The following is a 16,143-nucleotide window of genomic DNA, read 5'->3' as shown; positions in this document are numbered from 1 at the left end:
CCACTCCTTGTGAATCTCCCCCAAATTTTTCAATGGCCTTTTCTTAACAATCCTTTCAAGGCTGCGGTTATCCTGGTTGCTTGTGTACCTTTTTCTACCATTCTTTTTGCTTCTACTCAACTGTTCATTAATATGCTTGGATACAGCACTCTGTGAACAGCCAGCTTCTTTAGAAATGACCTTTTGTGGCTTACTCTCCTTGTGAAGTGTGTCAATCACTGCCTTCTGGACATCTGTCAAGTCAGCAGTCTTCCCCATGATTGTTGAGCCTACTGAAACAGACTAAGGGACCTTTATAAACAAATTGGAAGCCTTTACAAGTGTTTTTTGTTACTTATTCTGATTTACTGAGATAATGACTTTTGTGTTTTCATTGGCTGTAAGTCATAATCATCAACATTAACAGAAATAAACACTTGAAAAATATCACTCTGTTTGTAATGACTCTATATAATATGAGTTTCACTTTTTGTGTTGAAGAACTGAAATTAATTAATCTTTTGATAATATTCTAATTAAGTGAGAAGCACTTGTATGTCAGAGGTTTTATGTCACTCTGCAGCTATTTGGTGCCTCCATACAGCACTAAATTAATTTATGTTACTCACTTATATAGTGTCATAATTCAACAGTGATTTACAGACATTACCACACACTATATATATATATAACACAATCTAAATTTCCTATCAGTATAACTTTGAAGTGTGGGAGGAAACCAGAAACCTGGAGGAAACCTAAGCAAATACGGGGAGAATATACAAACTCCTTGCAGATGTTGTGCTTGATGGAATTTGAACCTAGGACCCCAGCACTAAAAGACTGCGGTGCTAACCACTGGGCCACAGTGCTGCCCAAGGTATTATTCTCTAGAATGAATAGTCAAAGGGAAGACTATCTCATATATCATAAAGTCACCGATGAAACGTGTTGCAAACTTCTTTATGCTTCTGTATGAAATTAGACGCAGTTACAACTAAAATGTAGGCTATAATTGACACATTGGGGCTCTGTACAACTCCCATCTTACATTGAACACAATATCTTAATTTGCAGCCATGCTTCTAAATTGTTTTGAAAATGAAATTAACACTTTTGATCTTAAAAATGACTTTCACTTTTGTTTCAAATTTGCACGCACATACACGCACATAGACACACATACACAGATGCACACACACACATACTGTAGACAGACATACACAGACACATACACACACATACACACACGCACACATGCATATAGACACATATACACAGATGCACACAACACACATACTGTAGACAGACATACACTGACACATACACACACAAATACACATACATACACACACATATACACATACATACACGCACACATGCACATAGACACACATACACAGATGCACACACACACATACTGTAGACATACATACACAGACACATACACACACATACATACACACACACATGTACATAGACACATATACACAGATGCACACACATACTGTAGACAAACATACACTGACACATACACACACATACACACACATATACACTTACATACATGCACACATGCACATAGACACACATACACACATGTACACACATACTGTAGACAGACATACACAGACACATACACACACATACACACACATGCACACACATACATACACGTACACATGCACATAGACACATATACACAGATGCACACACACATATATACACACACAAAGACATTTGCATAAATACACATACAAATGATACCTGTCTTGCTATCATGCACATGCTCAGTGTATAAACACAAAACAGTATTTTTAAGAGCAAAAAAGCTAGAATACTATGGATAAAATTTAGATAAAATTTAGCTGAGTTTGTTTTTTATCAGGATGCTTAGCTGTAGCAATTTCCATTTTTATGCTGCTCTGTCTCTACAGGTTTAAAATATAACATGCAAATATTTTTGGACTTAAAGAATTCTTTTCTATCTATTCTTAAAACAGTGATGGAGGGTATGAAAATGTGGGAGCTTTCCTATATTTTATGCAAAAATGTGGAAGAAATTACCATAGTTGTTGTCGTAAAAGATGATGAATTTCTGCCAGGCATATTCCGTGACGACTTTTAAGATAACATCATTCAGATAGACTGGGGGGCGGACAGACAATGTATAATCATCAATCCTGGTGCTCCTGTTGAGCCCACAACTACTTCTTGGCGTCCTCGCTGTGGATCGTTGCATGAAAAGATGAGGAATATGCATTGCATCTGCCAGCGCTTGCAAAGATCCTGCTGATGCACATCCGATAGAGCTGACAAGGGCCAATATGCCTTGGTTCATAAGGTCACAAGCTGAAAGAAACAAAATTATATTTGAGATGACATTGACACATGTATGCAACGCTACTCATGCTGGAAATGGCTGACACAGGCATGCTAAATGTAATAACGCATACAGTCTACAAATCTTGATAAATACTCTGTGGCTTGAACAATTTCAATTTTATATTTACATTTCACTTGTGTACATGGTTTTTCATATAAATTCAACGTCCTTTTGAAGATTGTTTTAGATGTACCGCAACTCGGCTGACATTGTCTAAATGGATATTTTTACACAAATAGACATTTTCCAAACATCTAATAAACATTTAGCAAAGCTAAAAAATTGAGTATAGTTAGCAAGCTCCCCTATACCATGTAAGCTTGTATGTGTCTGATTTAAACCTATTGTATTGTTACTGTCAGGCTTCATATTCTGTGTCGAAGTAAGTCCACATGGTCTTATACAACGTAGCTACAGGTATTTAGTAGGACACTATACACCGACATCATTTAGTATTGCAGAAGCTATACCTCTAATATAGATAATATGCTCTATAATATCACATACAGTAGGTAGAAATATACAAAACTTTTACTCTCATGGATGCCTTAAATAAATATATCTATATGCCTTCATATACAATATAGGCATATAAAGAGCAGTATAGATATCCATGAATGCTGCAATATATAAACCTATGCAACATTGACCTGGAAAACCATTTCTACATAATTTCTGAAACCCTTTCGACAAATGACTTACAGTAACATCAAGTACCTGACTTTGATGCGGAGTTGCACGCCAAGCCCACACCTTTTCCGACAGATGATGGCTGAAATGTTCAGCCATCATCTGCGTCCAACAGCAGCATGAGGCGCGAAGCTCCACACATGGCTGTTAACATGTTCAATGCCACTGTCAATCTATAACAGCGGCATTTAACATGTGCTGGCAGGGGGGAGCGTCATTCCGTGATCACAGTACTGATGGGTAGCCGGGGTGGTCTGCTGAAGACCTCCATGCTTGTCATGGTGATTCTATTATGAAATCCACCATTTAGCTGGCATTCATAGGAGACCATGATTTTTGCTATACACAGCAGCGCTGATGCACTGTATGTAAAGTAAAAGCAATCAGATGATAGCAACTTCAAGTCCTCTAAAGGGACTATTAAATACAGTAAAAAGTAATAAAAAATATATATATTTTTAAAATCCTGAAAAAAATAAATTAATTCAACCCCCCCATTTGCCCAAATAAAAATAAATCAATTAAAAAATACACATATTTGGTATTGCTGCATTCGTAAAAGTCTGATATAACAAAATATAAAATAAATTAATCTCATCGGTAAACAGCGTAATGAGAAAAAAATCGAAATGACAAAATTATTGGCTGCCACAACATTGCAATAAAATTCAATAACAGGAGATCAAAACATCATACTGACCCCAAAGCAGTATCAGTAAAATATCAGCTCAGGGCACAAAAAAATACACCCTCACTCAGCACCATATCCTGAAAATTGTGAATAGTTCGACTCTTGGAAAATGGCGATACATGCAAATTTTTTTTTATTTTTTACAAATTTCCAATTATGTTTTCACCACTTAAATAGAAAAAAATTATGTCCATATTCGGTATCTGTCTAATCATACTGACCTGGGGGATCATATTGCCTGCTCAGTTTTACCATATAGTGAACACGGTAAATAAAAAAAAACACAAATTATTGTGGAATTGCACTTTATCAGCAATTTTAACTCATCCAGTAAAAATACAAGCCCTCATATGGCTATGTGGACAAAAAAATAAAGTTATGGCTCTTGGAAGAAGGGGAGGAAAAAACGAAGATGAAAAAATGGAACATGGCCGCGGTGTGAAGGGGATAAATGGAATCTACACACTAGGTTTATGCGTTCTAATCTGATAGCAGCATAAAATAGGGCAAGAGGCACTGATTCTGTTCTAAAATTGTATATTTATCTGGGGTTTTCATATTTATGTTTTGCATTTTGTATCACATTGTTTCACAGAGGAGTCGGGACGTTTGGTTTCATAGCACTACATTCCAGTGATTGGTGAGAATACCAGCACTTTGACCACACTGATTTGAAAATGGAGTATCCTAGTGATGTATCCTAATGAATATTCATGAGAAAATCCCTTTACGGACTATGGCAGCAAATTGTGTTTTCTGTGAGAAGAAGCAAAAATGTTTTGTTCAGTGCTGAACTTACAGAGTCCTTATAGGACTTTCATCTAAGTAAATTTTCTGATTTATCTTTTATATATTAGTTGTTAATTAATGGCTATTTATTCAGACCTTCCATGTATTATACCAGATCTATGTGGAGAAAGTTATTCCAACTAATATTTAAATTATCAGCAGAGACAGATATTCTTCAGACTGAAAATTCCATACATGTGACAATGTTGCCTTGGTAACAAGATTTCTAAGTATCCATCATTTGTATTTCAGATACTTCAGCGTGTAAAATGATCCCTGGGCTCCATCAGAAATACTTCCGAAGTGACATCTTTACATATTATTTTAGATAATAATCTATTGTTTTTATCATAAAACACTAATAGCTACTTTTTCCTCTATATAAATTATTGAATTGTATATTATGTAACTATTTAATCCCAAAGGGGTGTGAATATTTAAACAAAATTTACGAATATGATCTATTAGAGCACGTGTATGTCATCTAGCGTTTCCCCCTTTACGGTAGTACCTCCTCTATGGGCTGGAATAAAGAGCTGCTCTGTGTGCTTTTCTGAATGGTTGGCTATAGTACATGTCTACCTTGTCATGTTTTCCCCTTATTAAAGAGCAAGAAGAATAGCAGATTGCTGAGATAGCTGCCTCTGCATGAAAAGGTTTATTTACGGAGATAAAACATATAAATGTCATGCTAGAATGTATGTCAATATCCTAGCAGTTAACGTGAAAACCTTAAGATTGCAGCCTCCAAAGCATCATCAACATGCACTGGATGGCAGCATAAAAAATGAATGCAAATATTGATTGAATGCCCAATAGGCATGGACTGGCCCATAGGTTTCAATTAGGCTTGGACTCGCCCACAGGTGAACAGTTAAATCCTCCGGTGGGCCGCCAAGCAGGAATTGACCCCCCCAACACGAGCAGAGATTGGCACAATAGACTTGATTCACCATGTACAGACATAGGCAGCATCACATAGTTCTTTTAAGAAACTACCTAGTTTATTATTGTAAAGAGGCAGATGGAAATCTGTGAACAAATGACATGTAGATGAACATTGGGCCCTTAGAGTCAATGTTACAGATGGACCCTTAGAACTCCAGCCCGACACTGGTTACAATTAGTTGAAAAGAGTGTTTAAAAATTAATATAAATGTAAATGTTATGAGTAAGGGTCATAGAGACCTGAAACACTTGAAAGATGCATACCACTCACTTGAATGTAAAGGTTCCAGATTTTACAATATGGCATAAAGATTGTCAATGCCATGCTAGAAATTTCCTTTCTAAATATAATGAAAGTAAATAAATGCTGGAAGTAATTAAAAATTGCATAGCGCCATTATCTACTACAGATGCTGTGTACTGTAGATGCTGGACGTTTCCTTTCTAAATGTAGAGAAAGTAAAGAAATACTGTAAGTGATTAAAATTACATAATGCCATTATGTACTGTACTACAGATGGTGGACGATTCATTTAAAAATGTAATGAAAGAACAGAAATAGTGGAAGAAATTAAAAATGATATGGTGCCATTATGTAAATGTAAAGAAAGTAAAGAAATACTGGAAGTAATTAAAATTACACAATGCCATTATGAAATATAATTGGGCAATTCCTTTCTAAATGTACAGAAACTACAGAAATATTTGTAGTAACTAAAAACTACATGGTGTCATTATGTACTATAGATGCTGGATGTTTCCATTCAAATTGTAATGAAAGGAAATAAATACTGCAAGTAATTAAAAATGATACTGGGCCATTATCTACTATAGACAATGTGTACTATAGAAGTTGGATGTTACTTTTATAAATGTAAAAAAAAGTACAGAAATAGTGGAAGTAATTAAAAATTACATATTACCATTATGTACTATAGATGCTGGCCGTTTCCTTTCTAGCTTTCTGCTTTTGCACATTCCCTCTACTTGCTGTATATGTCATCTATTGCTCTGCTTCCCTGCAACAACTTAATGGTACAATTCTCTGCTTGATATTTCTGCTTTGCTATCTGTCACATTCCATTCAATACTCACATATGTCTGTCCTTTCCCCACTGTAGATTTTATCTGATGTTTAGAGGTGCTAAACTACAGAGCCTACAGAGTCCTAGCTCTGTCTTTGATCACCTAGCCATTTCCTGGTGATGTGAGCAGCTGCTAATTTAGCCACAAGCAGCTCCCACAATGCCCCTCACCTGATGGTTTAGTGTACCCTATATATTTAGAAGCTCCTTAAAGGGTGCACGCGTGCTGGATTGTGCACGCATCATCTTGTGCAAAGTGGCTTTGGAGATAAGTAGCAGTTACTTCAGAGGCTGTTAGTCATGGCAGGAGTCAGGTAACCAACACTTTGACCACTTACTCTCTTTTAACTATGTTTCTGTTAGCTTTCAAATTTTCCCCTATAGTCCTCCACTTTCTAGTAACCCCTCAAATCCCTACACCTAGCAAGGAACTCTTCATCTCTCCCTCCATCCTCCCCATTCATCTCACCTCCTCCTCAGAATTATTCCTCAACATTCAATCCTGTATCTCCAAACACAGACAGCCACCTCATGCTATCTCCTACTCCTACCTGCTAATGCTTTCTCTACTCCTTCTCACTACCAACGACATCTCTCCAAATCCTGGTCCTCCTCGCCATATCCCCACAGTCACTTCTAGCTCCTATCTACGAACTTCCACAAGCATACCCATTCAATTAATCCCCACTTCCTCAGTTGCACTAACAGGAGCTCTATGGAATGCTCGCTCCATCTGCAACAAACTTTCTTACATCCACGACCTTTTCATTACTAACAAACTTTCCTTCCTCGCCATCACTGAAACCTGGCTCACCCCCTCTGACACAGCCTCCCCAGCCACACGTTCGTATGGTGCACTCCACCTTTCCCACATTCCCCGCCACAACGGCAGACATGGTGGAGGCCTAGGTTTTCTCCTGTCAGATACCTGTGCCTTCACCCAAATCCCACTGCCACACTCCATTACACTCCCCTCATTTGAGGTGCACTGTATGCGCATCTACTTCCCCTCCAACCTCCAACTGGCCGTCATTTACCGACCCCCAGTGCTAGCCACCACTTTCTTCGACCACTTCACTACCAGGCTGCTTCATTTCCTTTCCGCCGACATCCCCACTATACATAATGGGTGACTTCAACCTCCCCATTGACACTTCCCACTCATCTGTCTTTAAGTTCCTATCCCTCACGTCCTCCTTTAGCCTTGCTCAATGGTCTTCTGCAGCCATTCATAAAGATGGCCACACGCTGAACCTCATCTTCACCCACCTCTGTTCCCTTTATAGCCTCTCTAACTCTCCTCTCCCTCTCTCTGACCACAACCTACTCACATTCTCTAACCTCTAACCTCTCCAGGTCTACAATCCCCATTCCACAAACTTGCACACCCTCACAGAAACCTCAAACACCTTGACCTACACTCACTCTCTGAATCCCTCCTCCCTCTTACAGACATAAATTCTTTACATGACGTAGATGTTGCTGCTGCTTTATATAACACCACAATAGCTGCAGCTCTTGACTCGATCACCCCTCTCACACATACCAAAGCTTGCACAATCAACAGGCAACTCTGGCACACCAACCTTACTAAAGAACTGCGGCGGGCCTCCAGGGTTGATGAGCGGAGATGGAAAAGGTTCCACTCCATTGAGCACTTCATCTCATTCAAACAGTCCCTCACTATTTTCAAGTCCACACTTACAGCAGCAAAACAAACATACTTCTCATCTCTCATATCTTCCATGTCCTACAACCCTTGACAGCTATTCAATACTTTCAATTCTCTCCTCCTTCCCCCAGCGCCTCATCCCTCTTCTCTCATCTCAGCTGAAGACGTTACCTCATTCTTCAAGCAGAAGAGTGATACCATCAGACAAATCTTTTGACTAAAGTCCCCACAACCCCTCCTCATATCTACTCAACCTTCCTCCTCCAAACCCCACTTCTCAACCATTACAGAAGGTCAAATCTCCTCTTTAATCTCCAAATCACACCTCACCACCTGCGAACTTGATCCAATAACGTCCCACCTCATCCCCAACCTTACCACAGTCTTCATCCCAACCCTAACCCACCTCTTCAACCTGTCACTAACAACCGGTGTCTTCCCCTCATGTTTCAAAAACACCTCAATCATACCCATCCTCAAAAAGCCCTCCCTTGACCCATCCTCTCTGACTAGCTACCGCCCCATATCACTTCTCCCCTATGCCTCAAAACTACTAGAAGAACATGTCCACCTTGAACTGTCCTCCCATCTCTCCTCATGTTCCCTCTTTGACTGATTACAATCTGGCTTCTAACCACATCACTCGACTGAAATTGCCCTGAAAAAGTCACCAACGACGTACTCTCCGCCAAATTCAAGAGACACTACTCCATCCTCCTCCTCCTGGACCTGTCATGTGCCTTCGACACAGTCGACCTTTCCCTCTTACTACAGATTCTCTCATCTCTTGGCATCATGGACTTGGCCCTATCTTGGATCTCCTCATACCTAACAGACAGGACATTCAGTGTCTCCCACTCACGTACCACCTCCTCATCTTGCCCCTATCTATCGGTGTCCCCCAAGGTTCAGTTCTAGGACCTCTTCTCTTCTTCATCTACACCTTTGGCCTTGGACAGCTCATAGAGTCTCACGGCTTTCAGTATCACCTCTATGCTGATGACACACAGATCTACCTCTCTGGACCCGATATTTCCTCACTACTAACCAAAATCCCACAATGTCTGTCTGCCATCTCATCCTTCTTCTCTGCCAGATTTCTAAAACTTAACATGGATAAAACAGAATTCATCATCTTTCCACCCTCTCATTTATCCCCCCCATCTGACCTATCCTTCAACGTCAATGGCTGTTCACTCTCCCCAGTCCCACAAGCTCGTTGCCTTGGGGTAACCCTGGACTCTGATCTCTCCTTCAAACCACATATCCAAGCCTTTCCACTTCCTCCTTACTCCAGCACAGAAATATCTCCTGCATCCACGCATTCCTCAGCAAAGACTCTGCAAAAACACTAGTGCATGCCCTCATCATCTTCTGCCTCGACTACTGCAACGTCCTGCTCTGTGGCCTCCCTTCCAACACTCTCATGCCCCTCCAATCAATCCTAAACTCTGCTTCTCGACTAATCCACCTTTCCCCCCGCTATTCCCCGGCCTCTCCCTTCTGTCAATCCCTTAACTGGCTCCCCATTGCCCAGGGACTCAAGTTCAAAACCCTAACCTTGGCATACAAAGCCATCCACAACCTGTCTCCTCCATATATCTGTGATCTAGTCTTCGGTACCTACCTGCATGCAACCTCCGATACTCACAAGATCTCCTACTCAACTCCCTTCTTATTTCCTCTTCCCACAATTGCATACAAGATTTCTCCCGCACATCCCCCCTACTCTGGAGCTCTCTACCCCAACACATCAGACTCTCCCCTACCGTGGAAGCCTTCAAAAGAAACCTGAAGACCTACCTCTTCCGACAAGTCTACAACCTGCTGTAACCACCGCTCCACCACATTGCTGCATGACCACCTCTACCCCACCTACTGTAGCCTCACCCATCCCTTGTAGATTGTGAGCCCTCGCAGGTAGGGTCCTCTCTCCTCCTTTACCAGTCACTGACTCGTCTTGTTAAGATTATGTAAATGTTTTTGCTATATATACCCCCTTTTTCACATGTAAAGCGCCATGGAATAAATGGTGCTAAAATAATAATAATAAATGTAAAGAAAGCATAGAAATACTGGAAGTAAATAAAAATTAAATACTGCCATTATTTCCAGTGTATGCTTTAAAAAGTCAACAATGTCATAATACTACTTTCTGTATCTATTGTGTTAAACCCTTTATAGATTATTTCTGTCATTTTTTAATAATGGTAAAAGCGAAAGTCAGAAATTGGGGAAGGTAGCCAATATTAGCAATTTTGTTTTACGTTTAAAGATATTGTCACATTGTAACAAGGGACTGTGGGCACCTACCCAATCCCTTGAACTAGGGGAGCCCTAGGCTATCCCTGTCCCCTGGATTTCACTGGATGGTGGAGATGCCAGGGTCTTGTACCTTGCTATACTCCTATCTTACCATTATCTGTTCCCTCCCCCACTCAGGGAGGTGTGAGGTCAAAGTCTATAGGCAAACACTAACCATACAGACAGGGGTAAACAAACAGGGATAAAATAAAACTACAATCATACAAATACACCCACAAAACAGCAAAGTGGGAACAGGGCACGAATAGGAGAGAAGAAACCAAATGGGAGAAGATAAGGATAAACATGCAAACCAACTCCTTTCAGCAATTTAATGAAAAAAACCTCTCCAGCAACTTATTCTAAACACTGAACTTTCTCCTTCAACTGCAACTAGTGGTAACTATCACTGGCAAGGTCAGAGGCAAGGAGAAGGGTTCTTATACCTGCTAGGAGTAACAAACTCAGAACAGCTGATACAACCACAACCCAAGACATAGAACTTCAGGAGTCCAACTAAGCAGCTGAACCCTTGCAGCACCAGAGCAAAGAAAGCCAGAAGTGCAAATAGGATGGTGAAGAAGGTATATGTGTCACAAGATGCTGCGATCGTCTGACCCACTCTGTCGCGGTTTTCTCTGTAACAGATATTGGACTTTTGTTGCACAGTAGGAAGTTTAGGCATAAAAGCTGACACTTTTGTATTAGCCTTCAATGAGTAAGGAAATAATTGCTACATTGTTATTGATTTAGTATGCCAACAGCAAGGGTTGATGTGCAGTGTTTAACAATCACTGACTGGCAACATAGCTGCTGGTCAGGGGTAGGATAATAGTCTGTTTGCACAGGACGACTTGGTTTCAGATGAGCACTGAACAATCTAGTACATTCAGTGCAAATAGGCTGCCATTGTTCTCAGCATCTTGAGTTTTGTTTACACAGGATAAGGTGCTGCCGAGAACAATGATCTTTTGAGGAGTATGCTCATTCATTGGTTGATCATCAGCCTGTTCAGACTGCACAGGTATCTGAAAATTAATGTTCTTAGGAATGCTCATTCACAATAATCCTGCAGTGTAAATTAGTCTAAACTCACATAAAATAACTTCCTTATTCTGAACTTCTTCTCTATTAACAGAACCTGGGTTCATGTGGTAGACAGGTGTAAATGGCCATAGAGTCTATGTATAATTCAATGATACCAGTTATAGAGAAAGGATAAAGCATTCCTCCATTTGTGTGCCGTGTGCAGCTATTGTAATTCTTGTAAGACAGCTCAACTGCTTTATCATAGTCTTTAAGTACTATCAAGAGACCTAAATATGGTTCGGATTATTCAAATATAACCTTTTGAAATGACCCAGTAACATTTGTGAGACCCTGTATTAAGACATGCATGGTATTAAAAAAAGGCTCGAGAACAGTGCATTCTCATATAATATGCCTCACCTCATTGCTCATGTTATACAGTAATTCGGCAGAAAATATTATATTTCTCTCACAAAAGAAATATATTCATCTTCAGGATTAAATTGCTGATATTTTATACTTGATAATGCACAACAGTGAACAAGAAGCCGGTTATCTTGCTGAAAAGGCCATGATTTAAATAGCGTGAAACTGCGGGCATTTTTTTTTTTCAGTTGGTTTTGCATTAACAAATTCATTTTGGCTAGGCACCTATCATTGAAGTTAGATCAGTTGTCTCTATGCATCAATGATTTCAGATATTTTGCTTCAATATTTGCTAAATGCATGCCAGGCTGCTGTTTGATGAATATAAAAAGGAATTGCTAACCATTACAATACTGTATATCTAAATCTCAGAGGAAAGTGAGCATTTTTTATTCCCTGAAAGCAATTTCCCTTTTCCTTTGTGCTGAAGTAATCCGACAAGTGTGAGAAGGTCTAAATAGAGGAGGCGATGTGCACTCTACAAAAAAAAGTAGTTTTGTATATTTTAATATCTCTAAGAAATATCTGATGTTCTATAAGGTAAAAACTATATTTTTTAATGGTTTATATCTTAAGCTATATACATTAGATCAGTGATTTATAACCTTTTTTGAGCCGCGGCACACTTTTTATACTTAGAAAATCCTGGGGCACACCACCAACCAAAATAGCACAAAATTACACTAAAACAGTCATATTATACATATAGTTAATAATATAGATTCTAAATTTATTTTACTCAGTGTGAAACCTGGGCCTGTTTCGATAAACACAAAAGGGATATCCTGGCAGGAATGGTGGAAAGACACACACAAAGCTCTTCCTCAACAGTTCTCAGTTTCTCCCTGTTTTTAGTTTTTATCGCAGTCAAGCTTGAGAAGCCCAGCTCACATAGATATGTGGTTGAAAATGGGAGCAATGTCAAAATAGCTTTGTTGGCCAGAATGGGGAACTCTTTGGCAACAGATGACCAAAAACTGTCCAACGGAAGATCAGCAAACTTTAGCTTTAAACCGCGATCTTGCTTCAGTTCAACGAGTTCCTCTTGCTCCTTTAAAGTCATGTCCTTTCCAGCAACGGATAATGAGCTGTATGGGTCCCTAACCCAGTCAAGGCATTCTGTGAAGGCTGAAGAGAAATAGAATGATAACTTCTCCTCAAGAGTTTTCAAATGTCTGCCAATCGCTTCACACATTGCAGCAGTATTGTCATCATGCAGTTTCTCGGTGAGTGGGAACATCTGAAGGTTGCCACCCTGCACATGTTGTTGCCAGAGCTGCACCTTTAAATGGAATCCGTTCATTTTATCAGTGCTTGTAAGCAGGTTTTCATTTCGACCTTGCATCCGTGTGTTTAGTTCATTCAGATATTGAAATATATCAGCCAGGTATGCCAGCTTTGCACACCACTCATCACTTGCAAGCAGCTTTGAATAATCGGACCTCTCGTTTGTAAGAAATATTTTAAGTTCCTCTCGCAACTCATACACACGGGCCAGCACTTTGCCGCGTGACAGCCACCTGACCTCCGTGTGGAGCAATAAGATTTTATGTTCCGCTCCCATTTCTGTACACAAAGATGCAAATAAGCGACATCTCAAAGGTCGCGTCTTCACAAAGTTCACTATGCGCACAACATCATCCAACACAGTAGCTCGATCTGCTGGTAAGGTCTTTGCAACGAGGGCCTCACAGTGCAAGAAACAGTGGGTAGCAAGAACAACTGGCTTTCTTTCTTTAACCCTACTTACAAAGCCTTTGATGCGCCCGACCATGGCTGCGGCTCCATCAGTGCAGACACCTGTGCAGTTTTCCCATGTAAGTCCACTTTTATCAATATATTCCGATGTGACTTGGAATATTGCCTCTCCTGTTGATTTTTCTGTCAGTGCCTTGCAAAATAGGAAGTTTTCTCTAATGGCTTCACCATCCACAAAACGCACATTGGCCAACAACTGACAATGTCCACTGATATCCGTTGACTCAACAAGTTGCAAGGCAAATTTCTTACTGATGCGCACCTTTTCCAAAACAACTGTTTCAATGTCCGAAGACAAGTCATCAATCCGTCTGGCAATTGTGTTATCAGAGAGAGGCACTTTAGCTATCTCTTTAGCTGCTTCAGGGCCAAGCATCTCATTTACAATAGCTTTACAAGCTGGTAGTATTAATGTTTCTGCCACAGTGTGGGACTTTTTTGATTTAGCTATGAGTTCAGCAACAAGGTAGCTAGCTCTGAGGGCTCTCTCATTTACCTTTGTGCTTTTTCTCAAAAAAGTTGCCCCTTTCTCATTGTTTGTACGTAAGCATACAAAATACTCCATCGGTTTATTTTGAACGGAAAGGTGTTTTGTTTGGAGATGGCGTTTAAGTTTGCTTGGCACCATAGCGCTATTGGAAAGCTTCTCACCACACACCAAGCACAGTGGTGTTGGTGCTGTCGCATCCCCAGTGGAAGTAAATCCAAATGAAAGATAGCTTTCACTGTATTGCCTTGAGCTCACCGTTTTGTCTTTTTTCTTTTGTCGAACTCTCATACTAGGGCCTTCATTTGGGTTAGAATTGTGTCCAGGGTCCTGTTCGGCATTTGCCTTTTCCATTCTCAAATATTTCTCCATCACTGCTGAGATAGTGTGCGCAGCCACACACTAAAATAGAAGAGTATTACATTATCTGCCACACTTAAAGGACCTTTGCTAGGCATATTTCACTCCTGAGGGCTTAAAAAGCAGCTCTCGTGGTGACAAGAAGCTGATTTAAACCCCCGAAGAGTGAATTTCGTGAGAGCTGTATGTGTGTGATAATAACTTATATTACTACGGTCTGCATTTCCTGCTTGAATTGACATTAGTGACGTAGCACTCAGCTTTCTCTATAAGTAGAATAGAGCCGGCTGCCAAGTGCTACGCCACTAGAGTCAATTCAAGCAGGACATGACTGCTGAAGAACGGTACTAATATCATTTATTATTCCATACATACAACTCTCACGGAGTTCACTCTTGGGGGTTTTAAATCAGATTCTTACCACCACAAGAGCTACTTTTTTAGCCCTCAAGAGTGAAATATGCCTGGCAGAGGTCCTTTCAATAAATTATTTATTTTAAAAAAGTGAAATAAAAAAGGATAACCCCCTCATATATTCAATCCCATGTAACCTCATAAATACAGTCCCACGTATATGAGCACATGATTATCAGGATCATATACTGTGGTGATGTGCACTGTACAGCGCCACAGTATATGGTGCTGATTATTATGTGGCTCATATACTGCAATATAAAGGGGTACAATGAGAAGTATTATGGCCATAAGGCCAGAGTACAAGTGCCAGCTCATATACTCAGCATATGAGCTGGTACTTGTAGTACTCCAGCCTCATGACCATAGTATTTCTCATTTTACATTTCTCATTGTTATATGCAGTATACTGCTGGAGTACTAAAAGTACCAGCTCATATGCTGAGTATTTTGCCAACAGTTCATATACTCAGGCAAAAGCTCATATAGTCAGCATTATTGGCGGGCATTACCTTGGCGGTGGGCAAATGCGAGAGTCTCTCCGCTCTCAGGATGACGCGCCGGCCTCGGTGACGTCATTAAGTCGCGCGAGGTTAAAAGCTTGCGCATGTGTTATTGTACACGTCTCCTACATTGTAAGAAGGCGTGACGGCGCATCGAGCGCATTGCCGGGAAACAAAACACAGGGGGCACCATAGTTTGGGGAACCTTCCCCGCGGCACACCCGACCATGTGTCGCGGCACACTAGTGTGCCGCGGAACACTGGTTGAAAATCACTGCATTAGATTAACGTTGGCTGAACCTGCATAAATTGAAAGTCTAATGTATATGGGGAACTCCCGAATAGTGTTGAGCCACCCCCGTAGTGTTCGAGTTCGGTTCGGTTCGTCGAACACCTTCGAACACCGTTAAAACCAATGGCAGGCAAACAAAAACACATAGAAACACATAGAAAACACCTTAAAAGGTGTCCAAAAGCTGACAAACTGCTCAGAAGACACAACTAACACATGGAAAAGTGACAAGTACATATAGTCATGCGAAAAGAAAAGAGGTGGAGGAGTAAAAGGAGGGGGAGACACAGATATAGGCATGTCATGCCCTTCTAAAATCCAAAAAGTGAG

The 16,143-nt window shown here is 40.3% G+C and overlaps 1 protein-coding gene across 2 annotated transcripts in view; it reads right to left on the bottom strand.

The window, feature by feature from the left end:
- GRID2 (glutamate ionotropic receptor delta type subunit 2) overlaps window positions 1-16,143 on the bottom strand; it is a 1,987,749-nt gene that overhangs the window by 1,235,990 nt on the left and 735,616 nt on the right. For both annotated transcript variants that reach the window (XM_073638161.1, XM_073638172.1), the window contains exon 3: window positions 2,047-2,331. In XM_073638161.1, the coding sequence (XP_073494262.1) occupies window positions 2,047-2,331 (285 nt within the window). The remainder of the gene's footprint in view (window positions 1-2,046; window positions 2,332-16,143) is intronic.

Source organism: Phyllobates terribilis, unplaced genomic scaffold (genome assembly GCF_046119375.1).
Source record: "Phyllobates terribilis strain yellow unplaced genomic scaffold, ASM4611937v1 Scaffold_1__5_contigs__length_1240528914, whole genome shotgun sequence".
NCBI classification, from domain to species: domain Eukaryota; kingdom Metazoa; phylum Chordata; class Amphibia; order Anura; family Dendrobatidae; genus Phyllobates; species Phyllobates terribilis.
Note: the sequence above shows the minus strand (reverse complement) of the source record. Positions and strands in the feature narration are given on the sequence as shown.